At 39.3% G+C, this 15,328-nt stretch overlaps 3 protein-coding genes across 3 annotated transcripts; all 3 read left to right on the plus strand.

Moving 5' to 3' along the window:
- Positions 1-387: 387 nt before the first annotated feature.
- On the plus strand, positions 388-1,788 carry LOC142230849 (uncharacterized). Its single transcript, XM_075301473.1, is given in 3 exon segments — positions 388-444; positions 446-481; positions 608-1,788. Coding segments are annotated over 3 exon segments (1,242 nt in total). The 3' UTR covers positions 1,757-1,788.
- A 4,179-nt stretch (positions 1,789-5,967) lies between these two features.
- Positions 5,968-12,653, plus strand: LOC142241226 (uncharacterized). The gene is made up of 2 exons (XM_075312974.1): positions 5,968-6,130; positions 11,354-12,653. The coding sequence occupies exon 2, from the start codon at positions 11,358-11,360 to the stop codon at positions 11,952-11,954; it is 597 nt and encodes a 198-aa protein (XP_075169089.1). The 5' UTR covers positions 5,968-6,130; positions 11,354-11,357; the 3' UTR covers positions 11,955-12,653.
- Positions 7,269-11,240, plus strand: LOC142230855 (uncharacterized). The gene has a single exon (XM_075301481.1). It carries the CDS (start codon positions 7,269-7,271, stop codon positions 11,238-11,240), a length of 3,972 nt encoding a protein of 1,323 aa, XP_075157596.1.
- Positions 12,654-15,328: the final 2,675 nt, after the last annotated feature.

Here is a 15,328-nt window from a genome sequence, read left to right on the forward strand (position 1 = left end):
GTTGTAGTAATGCGAGCATATATCTATGTGAGTGTGTATGTGTTTGGCAGCCACCAGACGAATAACTTAATGATCGTAGATCCTTCTAGCATTGTCTAAGAATGTTCTGGCGTTGCCAGAATATTGTAGTGCTACCAGAATGTTCTCGTATTGCCACACCGTCATATATAAAAGCGCTCGCATGCTGCTAACGAGGCAGTCTTAATTAAAGCGTCAAACGAATAACTTCAGTGTGAACGAATCGTAAAGTGTGAAGTCATAGTAAATAAATTGTAGATTGTCGTTATTTAAAAGAACTGTGTTTTAATTGTCCGGTAATTAAAAACGCCTAAATATAAAAAACGTAACAATTGGTGTCAGAAGTGGGATAACGAAAAAAAATCTACAATGAAGTTTAATGAGCTTCGAGTGGAAGACTTAAAAAAGGAATTGAGGAATTGAGGAGCTGCCGACAACAGGCAATAAGGCCCAGCTTCAAAAGCGTCTACTGGAAGAGTTTGAACGGCGTAATATGGACATTGCGACGCATGAGTTTGATTATAAGGAAGACATTGATGAATCAATACTCGCCAATACAAGCAGTGTAGAAACTCCATCTGTGGCTTCGAGTGTTGTGGATTACACATCAATGCTCAATGTTTTGAGCAAAATGATGGAAGCAAATTCTAGAAAAATGGAAGAAAAATTCGACGAAAATTCTAGAAAAATCATGGATGAGAATTCTAGAAAATTGGAAGAAAAATTCGACGAAAATTCAAAAAAGATGGACGAAAATTCTAGAATTCTCAATGAAAAACTACAACAAATTTCTGAAGGCATGGAAAAACGTGTGGACCATATAGAAAATCAAATTGTGGAATTGGATAAGAAAGTTCTTTCTGTGGATGAGAAAATTATGGTTCATGATGAGAAGTTTCTGCACATCGAGAAAAAAATGTCAGAGCTGGAAATTAAAGGTGGTCCAGTGCGCGTCATCGAGGGCTCAAAAATCAAAACTCCTGTTTTCGATGGCTCAACGTCATTTGATGTCTTCAAATTCCAATTCGAAATGGTTGCTTGTAGAAATTTGTGGAATGACGATGATAAAGCAATTGAACTTCTATTGGCATTAAAGGGCAATGCTGCTGATGTGATACAAAGCATTCCCGCTGCTTCTAGAAATAACTATAATGAAGTAATAGCGGCACTCCAACGCAAGTATGGCGGAGAGCATAAGCAGGACATCTTCAGAATGGAATTGAGAGGAAGAATCCAGAAATCGAACGAAACCCTACAAGATTTCGCAACAGAAGTTGAGCGGCTAGTGCTTTTGACATACCCAGGTGAGAGTCATCCTCTTGTGGACCGCATCAAGATTGAGACCTTCGTCAATGGAATTCGAGACCCAGATATAAAATGTGCAACATATGCGTCACAAAAGGCTACATTCGCTGAAACAGTTACATTCGCACTTGCACAAGAGACTGCAAGATTGCTAGCGCGGCCTCAAATTCACAAGGTACGTAAAGTAGAGACAGAGTGTGACGAACCAAAGTCCGTTATTGAGTCGATGAAAGAGGCCATGAAGCAGGCAATGCAAGAAATGAAGCAAGAGGCAAATAAATCCCGGATCAAATGCTATAACTGTGATAAGCCGGGACATCTAGCTCGAGAATGCAAAGCACGACGCAAACGGTCAAGGTCCACATCACCATCTCCATTAAACAATAGCCATAAGAAGGTGACCCCACAGTCAAGTGAGTCACCTTTAAACTAAATCGAGCTAGTTCAGCGGGGCAAGAGCTGGCTCCCACAGACGATGGCCCCACCATCTCCATAGCAATAGTTCAACAGAAAAATAACAATTTAACTATTGCGGGTGTTATTAATGGCGACAAGCGTACTTTGACGTTGGATACTGGTGCATCAAAGTCTATCATTAGATCTGATTTAGTAAAAGGAAAAGTTACACCACTGATTGGAGTCAAGCTACGCACGGCTACAGGGGAACCCGCAACCGTATATGGAAAGGTCGCCGTAAAATTAACTATTGCTAACAAATCCGTTACTTATGATTTCATTGTGGCCGATATAGTAGACGAAGTTATAATTGGAGCGGATTTCATGATTGCTTTTGGCCTCAATCTGGATATGAAGCGTCGTGTAATGACATGGTGCGATGCCGAAATAACGGTAAACGTGGGATACGACGAGAATACACCTGTCAGACGTTTGACAACGTGCCAGTCAGAGTCTATACCACCGAATGCCGAAGCAATTATATGGGTTTCTATGAATGGAGATTGTGAAGTCGGCCAATTGTGGGTTGTTGAACCAGCAGAAAACAAAAGCAACAACATCTTGATAGCAAATGCCCTGGTAACACCGAACGAAGAGAGACTAATACCAGTTCGGGTCTTGAACTTGTCTGACAATCATGAGCAAATTGTAAAATTTTCTGATATTGGAAAATGTACACCAGCCGAGGCAATAGTCAATTTGGAAGGCAACTCATCAAAGACACATGGAGCAGTGAGAAAACACTTAGAAGGGTATTTCGAGGCTTGGACACGTCATCTATCGCCGTCAGAGAGAAATAAAGCCAAGCAATTGTTGTGGAAAAACGCCTCTGCTTTTGCTTCTGAAAAGGGAAATCAAGGAAGAACATCTGTAGTGAAACATGAAATTAAAACCGCAGAAGAAAGGCCCATAAAACAGGCACCACGAAGTGTTCCCCTGGCAAAAAGAGGCGAAGTTCAAAAGCTCATAAAGGAAATGGCGGAGAGTGGAGTGATCGAGCCATCATCAAGTCCTTGGTGTTCCCCAGTTGTGCTGGTCAAAAAGAAAGATGGAAGTACCCGATTCTGCGTGGACTACAGAAAACTGAATGATGTCACCAAAAAGGACAGTTATCCGCTTCCACGCATTGATGACACGTTGGACACACTAGCCGGAACAACATGGTTTTCTACGCTTGATTTGCAGAGTGGATATTGGCAAGTAGAGATCGCCGAGAAAGACAAGGAAAAGACGGCTTTTGGCGTTAATGGCGGTCTCTGGCAATTCAATGTAATGCCGTTCGGGCTCTGCAACGCTCCGGCTACCTTCGAAAGATTGATGGAGCGTGTACTGAAGGGGTTGCACTGGAAGTCGTGCTTGATATACTTGGACGACATCATAGTGATGGGCAAAACATTTGACGAGCACCTTAAGAACTTGAAAGACGTTATCCAGCAATTGTCAGCCGCTGGTCTACGCCTTAACGCAAAGAAATGCTCCCTTTTCCAGCGGGAAGTTAAATACCTGGGTCATCATGTGACTGCAGAGGGCATATCCACCGATGAAGACAAAATCCAAGCTGTCAGAGATTGGCCACGACCCCGAAATCTCCACGAATTAAGAAGTTTCCTTGGGTTATGTACATATTACCGACGATTCGTCCCAAACTTCGCCAGCATCGCCGCTAGTCTCCATACATTGACGCAAAAAGGTCAGAAGTTCCAGTGGAGCGACGAACAGGAGGATTCATTCCAACATTTAAAAGAACTTTTATGTTCAGCTCCTGTTCTAGCGTATCCTATTCCGGGCGAAAAATTTGTTTTGGATACAGATGCTAGCGCGCATGGTATTGGAGGTGTGCTATCCCAACAGATAGACGGCAAGGAGAAGGTCATCGGATATTTCAGCCGAACGTTGTCCAAGCCCGAAAAGAACTACTGTGTAACGCGACGAGAGCTGCTAGCCGTCATAGAGGGTGTAAAACATTATCATAAATATTTGTATGGACAACACTTCTTGCTCAGGACTGATCACTCAGCTCTACGATGGTTGCTCCAATTCAAGAATCCGGAAGCTCAACTGGCACGTTGGATCGAGAGGCTCCAAAGCTATGATTTCAGTATCGAGCATAGAAAAGGTGGAAAACACGGTAACGCTGACGCTTTGTCACGTCGACCTTGCAGTATAGAATGCAAGCACTGCTCGAAAGCTGAACATAAGGAGGAGATTGTTGATATTCGGCTGTTACACATCGAATCTGGAGTGGACTGGCCAACAGAACAGCGTAAAGATCCCATTTTGAACAAAATTATTTCAGCAAAGGAAGAGAACAAGAAGCCCAGTAAGAAAGACATAGCAGCCGAAAGTCCACTTATGAAATCATACTGGGCTCAATGGGATAGTTTAGTTCTAGTCAATGGATCCCTGCAACGTAAATGGGAAAGCGAAGATGGCAAGAGCAGCCGAAATTTGATCATCGTTCCAGATTCCAAAATAAGAGACGTTTTGGCGGAGTTCCATAATGGTCCCAGTGGAGGTCATCTGGGAATAACCAAAACCGCCGAGAAAGTGAAGCAACGATTCTACTGGGTTGGATGCCAGAAATCAATTGCTGAATGGGTAGCCAATTGCGAGAAGTGCATGAAGGCGAAAGGTCCAACAAGGAAAATTCGAGGTCCTATGCAAGAATATAGACCAGGAGCCCCGTTTGAAAGAATAGCAATGGACGTGGCAGGCCCTTTCCCAGTAAGTGATTCTGGAAACCGTTATGTCCTTGTGGTCATGGATTACTTCAGCAAATGGCCGGAGGTGTATGCAATTCCAAACCAAGAGGCAAAAACGATTGTGGATGTGGTCAACAAAAACTGGATATGTCGCTACGGTGTGCCGTCCGAGATTCACTCAGACCAGGGAAGAAATTTTGAATCGGCCATATTCAAAGAGATGTGTGAATCCCTTGGTATCAAGAAAACGAGGACTACGCCATTACATCCACAATCCGACGGCATGGTAGAAAGGTTTAATCGCACCCTGGAGGAACATCTTCGAAAAGTGGTGGACAACGGCCAGAGGGACTGGGACGAGCATATACCAAAGTTTTTGCTGTCGTATAGATCCGCCATTCATGATTCCACCTCTCGAACACCGGCCAATGTTCTATTCGGAACTGAGTTGAAGTTGCCTGGAGATCTGATATTCGGCGCTAAACCTAATGAGCTCGCCATGGAAGAAAACAGAAACGACATCCCAAACACTTTCGGTGAAGTTCACGAATCAGTGCGCAACAAAATAAAAATGGTCAGCAACAGAATGAAGGCGAGATACGATCGTGCTGTAAATACTGAGGGCTTCCAAGAAGAAGAATTGGTTCTGCTATTTAACCCGCAACGAAAGAAAGGATTGTGTCCTAAACTGCAAACACAGTGGGAAGGCCCATACAAAGTCATCAAGAAGATTAATGATGTTGTATACCGGATTCAGAAGGACGACAGCCCTAGATCGAAGATGAAAGTTGTACATCTGGAACGATTGGCTCCTTACGGAACAGGTTCTGTGCCTGTTCGGGACGAACAGGCTTAAGCGGGAGGCAGTGTTACGAATTTGATAATTATAGATATAAGTTTATTTAAATTAGTTTCCGTTAATTTAAAATTTCAAATTGTAACGATAAAATTTCGCTATCACTTGTTGGAATCATCTATTCATTTTCTAGTATTTTCCTGAATTTCTTTTATGTTCTTTTGTTTGCTTACCGAAATGTTAGTTCTTACTCTCTCATAGAATAGCAACCCCTTTGCTTTGTTATTCTGCATTCTCATTTCATCTCATTGTCTATTGTCATTGTTGTTGTAGTAATGCGAGCATATATCTATGTGAGTGTGTATGTGTTTGGCAGCCACCAGACGAATAACTTAATGATCGTAGATCCTTCTAGCATTGTCTAAGAATGTTCTGGCGTTGCCAGAATATTGTAGTGCTACCAGAATGTTCTCGTATTGCCACACCGTCATATATAAAAGCGCTCGCATGCTGCTAACGAGGCAGTCTTAATTAAAGCGTCAAACGAATAACTTCAGTGTGAACGAATCGTAAAGTGTGAAGTCATAGTAAATAAATTGTAGATTGTCGTTATTTAAAAGAACTGTGTTTTAATTGTCCGGTAATTAAAAACGCCTAAATATAAAAAACGTAACAATATATTTGCTAAAAAGTAGCGACAGTCGTGGTTAAAAACATAAAACATTTTAGTCGCAGTAGAGACAATTTAAAAAGAAATACAAAAGTGCAACAACAATTGTGTGCCGGCAAAGTAAGCACCATCATTGTGCAGGAGCATTATTGAAAACACAAGAAAAGAAGTTTAAATTGAAGGGTGAGTGTTTCAATTTTTTTCTAATGAGTGTTTATTTAATGCCAATAAGAATTTCGTCAGAAATATTTGAAAGAAAAAAACCTAAAAGTACCGTACAATTTAACAACAACTACAACATAGGAAAGTGCGAAAACGAAGAACCACTAATAGAAAAAAAAACCAACAACAACATTTAAGTTGCGGTGCGTGAATTCTTCGGTGGCCAAATATTGATAGACAAAACGGAGAAGATCTTCTTTAGGGAAACAACAACAACATATTGGAGTTTGTGGCGTTGTGTGTTTTTTCTTCGTCAAGCAGCAAGCAGTCAAAGGTGCAAGCGGTAAGCTGATATATACACACGTACATACATATATGGGTAGTCAATGTTGTTGATGTGACGTCATACCCATTGGAAGAAAAATAGGGTTTGCCTACCAGGAGAAAAAATAGGGTATGCAGGTTGCGATTTTTTTTTCTTCAGAATTGAACGAAAATACCTACTGTCAACTAAAATTTAATATTTCTGAAATATTGAATCGGGAATTGTACGGGATAATAAAAAATCACTAAATCATGAAAAACAATTACTGGCACTAAATACGAACAATTACAATTACATATATATATTTTTTTTTGAAATAACATATATGAACATTTTCAAAATTTAAATGGAAGTTAGTGGTAAAGAAAGTTATCAAAAATTTATTTAGTGTTAAATAGAATTGATTTGGATGGCATATACAATCCAATTTTCTGGAGTGTAGGATTGTTTAAATTTAAATAATGTTTGTCGATAACTAAAGAATAATCTATACGATATTTCTGAATCAAAATCATGAGATTATTTCGGACAATGATATGGTCTGGCGTGGAATTGTTCAGATAAAAATAAAAATTCGTCGTTTTGCACGAATATGCTACAAAATTGGCAATTTAAATTTTAAAAAATTTTTACTGTGAAGCGAGGACATTCATCAACCGAGAAATTTTGGAAATATATTTTGAAAGCTGACTTCAAATTTATTTATATGGCTGTTATTTTGCAAAATTATATACGATAGTCGAAAACAAAAAACATCATTCACTACTCCATCTTGAGTCAAAAGATCGAAATTCATCACATGTTACTCAGGCACGCAGAAGTCCATCATCGTCAATGGAGCAGTCGTCGACGTCTTCAAATGTCCAACCTATACCAAATTTACCAGAAAATCCAACAACTTCGTCAGTGCAAACACATTTTTCTCAACATGAGGGAACGACAATTTTGCCAACAGCAACTGTTAACATTGACCATGCAGGAGAAATATTTACAATACGAGCCCTACTGGATGCTGGATCCGAGAAAAGTTTTATTACAAAACGGATACAACAAGGTCTCTCTCTACCAACGGATTGTCATCATACACAAATTTCAGGGTTAGGAGGGACTGTTGTTGGAAATTCGAGTCATCAGTGCTTTGTAGATTTGACATCGACTGATGCAAAATTCAAAATTCGAATTCGAGCGATTGTGGTATCTAAACTTTCGCATTTTTTACCTTCTAGACGAATTCGGATAGAAATTTTGCCAGATTTGAAAAATATAAAATTAGCAGATCCTAATTTTTTTAGACCAGCGGCAATTGACATGATTATTGGAAGTGATTTTTTGCCACTTATTAATTTGGAGGGTGTGCTTTCGTATCGTGAGAATGGATTAGAGGCCAGAGAGTCACATTTCGGCTGGTATTTGTCCGGCCCCTTACCGACGACAACAATTAACACGTTTTCAACTTTAGTTACTGATTCTGCGAATTCCGCTCTCAATGCTCAACTTAAGCGATTTTGGGAAATCGAAGAAGTTAAGGAAACCACATCAGTCTCCGAGGAAGATGAATATTGCGAGGAATTCTATCGTCAGACAACATATCGACAAACAGATGGGAGATATGTTGTGCGGTTACCATTCCGTAAAGATTTTCCTGATACAATTTACCTGGGCCCTTCTCGAAATATGGCCCTTGCACAATATCATCGTATGGAGAAGACGTTAGGTAAAACGCCAGAATTGAAAGCCCAATATGAACGTGTTTTACGAGAATACATTGAATTGGACCACATGGAAGAGGTTAAATGTTTTGAAAATTCTGAAGTCAAGAAAAGCTGTTTTTATTTACCCCACCATGCGGTCGTTAAACCAGAGAGTAAAACAACAAAAGTGCGGGTTGTTTTTAATGGATCTAAGAAAAGCGGTAGTGGTTACTCTCTTAACAACGTTTTGTGTCCTGGTCCAATACTCCAGACAGACATCGTAAAAATTATTCTACGCTGGCGACATTATGAGTTCGTATTCACAGGGGACATAGAAAAAATGTACCGCCAGATCGTGGTACATAAATCTGATCGAGCTTATCAGAGAATTCTTTTTCGACCTCGTTCTGATGAAGCAATTAAATCATTTGAGCTCAAGACAGTTACATTTGGAATTAATTGCGCGCCGTTTCTCGCCATAAGAACATTGAAGCAGTTGAGTTATGATTGTGCAGAAACGAGTCCAAAAGCTGCAGACATTCTGAAACATGAGGTCTACGTCGATGACATTCTGTCGGGAGGATACACATTGAAGGAGGCAAAAGCGAAGCAGGTACAACTTATGCACATTTTGTCAACAGCATCTTTCCCTTTTAAGAAGATCACGGCAAACAACAGACTTTTATTACAAGATGTGGCCCGGGAGGATCTTCTCGACGAAGAGTTTTTAAAATTCGACGATTCTAGCACCGTCAAAACATTGGGCATTCGCTGGAATGCGAAATATGATAATTTTTACTATGTGGTTGGCCCAATTATTGATTCTCCAATCGTCACGAAACGACAGATCCTTTCCGTTATCGCACGCCTTTTTGATCCGCTAGGTTGGCTTGGTCCAATCGTCATCATAGCGAAAATACTTATGCAGCAGCTTTGGGAATCCAATGTCGATTGGGATGAAGCTGTCTCACCACATTTACTAGAAAAGTGGAATTCGTTTAGAGAGAGTTTGCCGAGTCTTCAAAATCTGAGAATACCAAGATGGGTATGTTTTTCACCTGGTGTACGCGTTCAGATCCACGGCTTCTGCGACGCGTCGGAGCGTGCCTATTGTGCTGCCGTATACATGAGAATTGACGATTCAGATAATATTTCCAGCAACTTACTGGTCGCAAAAACCAGAGTTGCACCGATTAAGAAAACAACAATACCTAAACTTGAGCTGTGTGGAGCATTGTTACTCACCAATTTAGTTAAAGTTGTGATTGAATCTTTGACCTGCGAATTTCAAATACACTTATGGACGGATTCATCGGTAGTGCTAGGATGGCTCCAAAAATCTCCCCAAACACTCAAAACATTCGTAGCAAATCGAGTATCGGAGATTCAGCAATTTACCAATATAGCAAACTGGAAACATATTAAAACTGATGATAACCCAGCAGATTTGGGTACCCGTGGCAGCTTACCACAAGATCTGATTGAAAACTGCCTATGGTGGACTGGTCCTTCATGGATTCGAGCTCCCGAAAATCTTTGGCCAAAGCCGCGCACTTTTGATCCAACTGATCTTGAAACCAAAAGAACGTCTAACTTTCATGTAACTGCAACTGAGTGTCTAATTTCGAGGTTTTCATCATATGCTCGTGCCTTACGTGTTATGAGTTATATTCTACGAGTATTTCAGAAATCTAATTGTCGTCCCAAGAGTGTTGATATTTCAACTAAGGAAATCGAAAGAACTAAAAATCGTTTAATAATGATTGCTCAACAAATTTATTTTACCCATGAATATGATTACCTACTGCGGAATAAGTTCGTTAATAGTAAAAGCAACATAAGTGCATTAGCTCCTTTTCTTGATAAGAATGGAGTCATGAGAGTTGGCGGGCGTCTGGAAAATTCAGGATTGAGTTATGATGAAAGACATCCTGTCATCATACCAGAGAAATCACATTTTGCGTATCTTTTAATAAATTATACACATCAGATTCTATGTCATGCCGAATACAATGTGATGTTGAGAGCTATTCGTCAAGGTTTCTATATTACTAGACTTAAAAATGGAATAAGGAAATGTATAAGAGCATGCAAGGCTTGTACTATTTTCAAACGGAAATTTCAGAATCAAATGATGGCGTCATTGCCACCTGAAAGAGCAACTTACTCGCTACCTTTCACTTACACTGGAGTGGACTTCGCAGGTCCATTCAACCTCAAAACGTCAACTTTGAGAAATGCAAAAGTTATAAAAGGTTACGCCGCAGTTTTTGTTTGTTTTTCGACAAAAGCTGTGCATTTGGAAGTGTGCTCAGATATGTCCACAGAGGCTTTCTTAGCAGCTTTTACGCGGTTCACCGGCAGAAGAGGTTTGCCGAAAACAATGTTTTCCGACAATGGAAAGAATTTTGTCGGTGCGAGTAATAAACTGCTTCAGGCACATCATATGTTTTTAAAGTCATCAGGAAAATGTTTAACTGATAAGTTTGGTATACAAGGGTTTGCTTGGTCCTTTATACCCCCATATGCACCTCACATGGGAGGGCTATGGGAATCTGCCGTGAAGATAATGAAATCTCACCTTAAGAAGCAGACTAGTAACTTTAACTTTACGTATGAGGAGTTCAGTACGTTATTAGTTCGCATTGAAGCCATAATGAATTCCAGGCCGTTATCACCATTAACAGACAACATTTCTGAAATACTACCTTTAACACCAGGACATTTTTTGCGTGGTGCTCCGTTAACAGCTCCTCCGGAAGCCCCGGAAGATCCTCCAAGAGAAAATATGTCGTATTTATCCAGATGGAGAAGATTACAAGCTTTACAACATATATTCAGCCAGAGGTGGAAGTCTGAATATATAACCGAATTGCAGAGAAGATATAAATGGAAGTCGACAAGAAATAACCTAAAAGAGAACGACTTCGTAATCGTAAAAGACGATCACTTGCCTCCGACGGAATGGCGGCTCGGTCGTGTCGTGAGAGTGATATGCGGCAAAGACAATAACGTTCGTGTTGCAGAGATTAAAACTCAAAACGGTATTATTACGCGTCCGATCGTCAAACTATGTGTTCTCCCAACCCAACAAACTGATATCCCTAAACAATAAAACACAAATTAAATATATCTTGCATACGATCAACTTTTAGAATACTAATTACTCATTACATATACTTGTTTCTTTTCCTCTTCTCTTTTTTTTTTTTGTTTCTTTCCCGCCAGGATAATGGAGCGCAAAGGCAGATGCCAACTATGTCATCGAAACCATCTCTTTAAAAGATGCCCAAGCTTTAGATGGATGTTAACGGATGAACGGCGAGAGGCTGCCAAAAAATGTAATCTTTGCCTCAATTGCTTGACTGACTGGCACAAGCGAGTCGAGTGTACCTCGCAAAATCGTTGCAGTATATGTGGCCGCCGTCACCACACGATGCTTCATCATGACGACATAAATGCAAGCTCTTCCACCTTGGAAGAATTGCCAGAGAATCCGACCGTAAAAGATTTGAAAGGCTACCCCATTGCTTCCCTGGCCAAGTTCGCCCCCAATAAGCCGGTTAACTTTTACAACATCGCACAAGGCTACAAACTGGAAATTTTAGAAGCTATAAAGCGTAAAGAAGCCAATGACGAGGTCATCGAAGTGAGCCCGGATACCGTTGTTGTAAGTGGTGTCGGGACTCAAACTTCAAAACTGGTACGGAAAACAATGGAGTATCAGGCTACCGAAAAACCACATGGGGCAAATTGTATGGTGATCGCTCCAGTCGTCCTATGTGATTTAGAGGCAAAGGGAAAGTCATCACGGTTACAATGGCTCTAAATCCGAATGTAAAAGTGTCCCATGTCCGCTTCAACATAGTTGAAACCCTACCATATCGCGCTAAATGGGTTAAAAACGTCCCCTATGGCGTATTCAAAATTAAGACCAAGAAGGGAAAGTCTTGGTTCCAAGATTTTGCGGTGGTTGACGAATTTAAGATGGATATACCAGCTTCCGTAAATCGACAACTTCTACCGTTCCTTTTGGAAACCAGCGGTGTCGTCCGTGATATGTGGGCACACCCTATGCCTCACGACTTCGGGCCGATACACGGGGTAATTGGTCGTGACATGTACTGGAAGGTCTTGAAGGGTAAGAGAGCCCCTCTAGATAAATACCCTCACGTGAAGGTGCAAAATACAGAATTTGGAGTGGTGATTGAAGGATGCCTCTGCGATCCATTCCAATAATGAGTCGGGGAATATGTTGAATCCCGAATTCAACAATATGTAAGATCATTCTATTTCTAATATTTTATTTTTTATCATCTATATTTTTTAATTGAATTGGTTTGATTTTTCATATGATGTGAAGTATCGATAAGATTTTGAATTCGCTTTAACTTTACTAGTATATGTATCTCTTTTTCTCATGAATTTCTTGAATATGACCTGGTGTCAATAGTTTTTAAGTTTTCTTTTGTTGTTAGTTATAAGTAACTCGTCAATAAAGCCAGTTGTCTTGCCTTTAGAAACGAAAGTGCTTCTGGTTTCTTTTTTCACTGGGAAAGGCGTTCTCCCTAAACTTCATGAACTCTCAACTGGGTAGAGAAGAGTTCATCACGAGCTGATTTAAGCAAAATCAATTACACCAATATTGTAAAGGTAACTGGCCATGCAAATTTAATTTTCTTTTTGCCAGACATCAGTTTGATAAATTCCCAAATTTTAGATTTTCCAAGAGATTATTGTGACCAGATTTCCATCCTGGACAAATACATTTTTTCCGTGGAATCTTGCCAAGCCTGCCACCTAATATCATCCAAAACCAATCTGAGGTGCAGCTTCCCACAGGAAAGCGTGCGACCAAGACGATTTTCCGAAGAATTTTGTGATACACCATACCACATATCAATTAGTTAAAAAAATTAACAAAAGAATGTTGCTTTGGAGTTTTTGCTAGCTTTATGAATTTATCTAAAATGCCTAAAATATTTTACAAAAAATGTGTAAAATTGAACCCAGATGTCCACATGAAATTTCACAAAATACTCTAAATTTTAAAACAACTTACTTAACCTAAATGCCCAATTCCCGAATATTGCCTGAATCTAATGAGTTAAAAATTATAAAAATTATGTTTTGTACTGGAGTTTTTTCCGACTCAATTTGCTATGATTTTTTCGGTCAAAAGGTGGGTACTATGTTTGTTGGCACGAAAAAAACTTCACTTAACCATTCTTTCGCGTTGAAAAATGAGAGTGTTGACAATACATTTCGAACGAAGAAAACAGCTATTTTGGAGCTATTCCGCGTTTATTTCTCCGCAATTTAATTGACAACATCGCAAAATGTCATACTATTTTTACTTATACATACGCAGCAGCTGATTGTTTACATACACGCATTCATGATAATTGTTTTGAAAAGTGTTTTTCTACCAGTTTTTGGATTGTTTTGCAAAAAAATCTCATACAGCACTGGACACTAATAATTGTTAAGAATAAAGCTCCAGCCGCTCTACTCCTGGTGTCTTACCACATTCTGCAACAGCTTTTACAACATGTGGTACATTGTCGTCTTCAGCTTTTCCAAATGGATACCGTCAATTTGTAACGCACATCAAAAAAACATATAATTCCGGTGTTATGCAATCTTTTACATCATCCGCAGCAATGGGTTCATAATTCGTTCAGCAACAAACTTAATTCGTTGGTGTCCACAATATCTACATAATCGCATTGCATTAACAGTGGCCAAGAGTGTACTTATGCACATGCTGTTGCCGCCTCACTAGCAATTTCAACTCCAGTGGTCACCACCACATTTCCCACAAAGGATAATAACGCCATTTCATTTGCCAATGTTGTTACATCGGGGGGAACAACCAACTTAAGCCCATAACTCAAGTTCAAGGGTAGTTCCTAAGCCAAAGTCACTGTTCCCGACTTATATTTCGTCACAAAGGGATGTTAGTGTTCTATACCACACTCTTCGTTGACTGAAATTAATACATTGAGAAGCAATTGGCTGGTTTACTGAAGGATGTTATACTCTCCCAATGTATAAGTTCCAATAACTATTTCAGTCACGTTATGAAATTCAACCAGTGTTTTGAATTGATAAAATGCAAGAATGCCGCTAACTGAAATTTAAAAGCCACAACGAAATTAAATCGTTTCATTCCAGCCTATCGCAATCATTTTGGACAAATGATGAATACAAGAAAATTATTTTGCTACTAAAATAAAAATTATTTAATTATTTGCTATAAACATTTATTTTGGATATAACTTTGTTCAGAAAAATTTACTAATTTTAATTTAAAAAGTATAAAACGTATAAGTCCACCCAATTACTTATACCCCGGTATATAAAAATGAGACAAGTTCGATTATAATTTTATTATGATTTTTTATTAATTTGTACATTTATACACTATTTAAAGACCCTAGAACACAATGTTTTCTTTTCTGGATTATCAGCTTTCTTTCATTAATATTGTTATATTTAAAAATGTTTAATTATCATTTCTCATATTTAGCTTTCATGTTGTTTCCATTAAAAATTAAAATTGCATTAACATTTCTTTTGTTCAGTTCTCATTCATTTACGCCTCTTACACACAAAAAACGAGCTCGCTTAACAAATAGAAAAGGGAGCAATTACGAGGAGCGGTAAAATAATAAAAAAAATACAATTCATTTCTTTGTAAAAAATGGGTGTTGAATGTAGAAGCACTGGGTTTACAGAGATAAGACGAAATCGTTTTTAAGCATATTTTAAAAAAGAAATCTTCATCGATTACATCTGCAGTATTATGACAATTAGCTTCTTCTACTTCTTCGTGTTCTGTGCAAACATTATGTTGCATAACATTAGTCAATTCTAAATTATCAGGGGATGATGATAAATGGTGGCCTGGTTGTATCTCTACAATATGACGCTGATGGAATGCTATTGTTGCTGATGGCTGAAGCGATGATGGTACTGTTGTAATAGGCGGAGTTTCCAACGGGCACCGGTCGCCGATTGGAAACTCCTAGAAGACATTCCTTAGGGGTAAAATTTCACCAACCATTTCTTCGCCAGCAAAATCCAATTTAACAACATCACCTGGTAAACATTCCTCCACATCAACTTCATTCTCCGCCGTATTTATACGGTTCAATGTCATTGTAATATCTGGACCAGACTTAAGTCCCACGGTAGCTC

Source organism: Haematobia irritans, chromosome 1 (assembly GCF_050003625.1).
Source record: "Haematobia irritans isolate KBUSLIRL chromosome 1, ASM5000362v1, whole genome shotgun sequence".
Classification (NCBI taxonomy): Eukaryota; Metazoa; Arthropoda; class Insecta; order Diptera; family Muscidae; genus Haematobia; species Haematobia irritans.

Bases quoted from the DNA above. Each gene is read 5' to 3' on its own strand.
- LOC142230855 (XM_075301481.1), top strand. From the start codon at position 7,269: ATGGAGCAGTCGTCGACGTCTTCAAATGTCCAACCTATACCAAATTTA.
- LOC142241226 (XM_075312974.1), top strand. From the start codon at position 11,358: ATGGAGCGCAAAGGCAGATGCCAACTATGTCATCGAAACCATCTCTTT.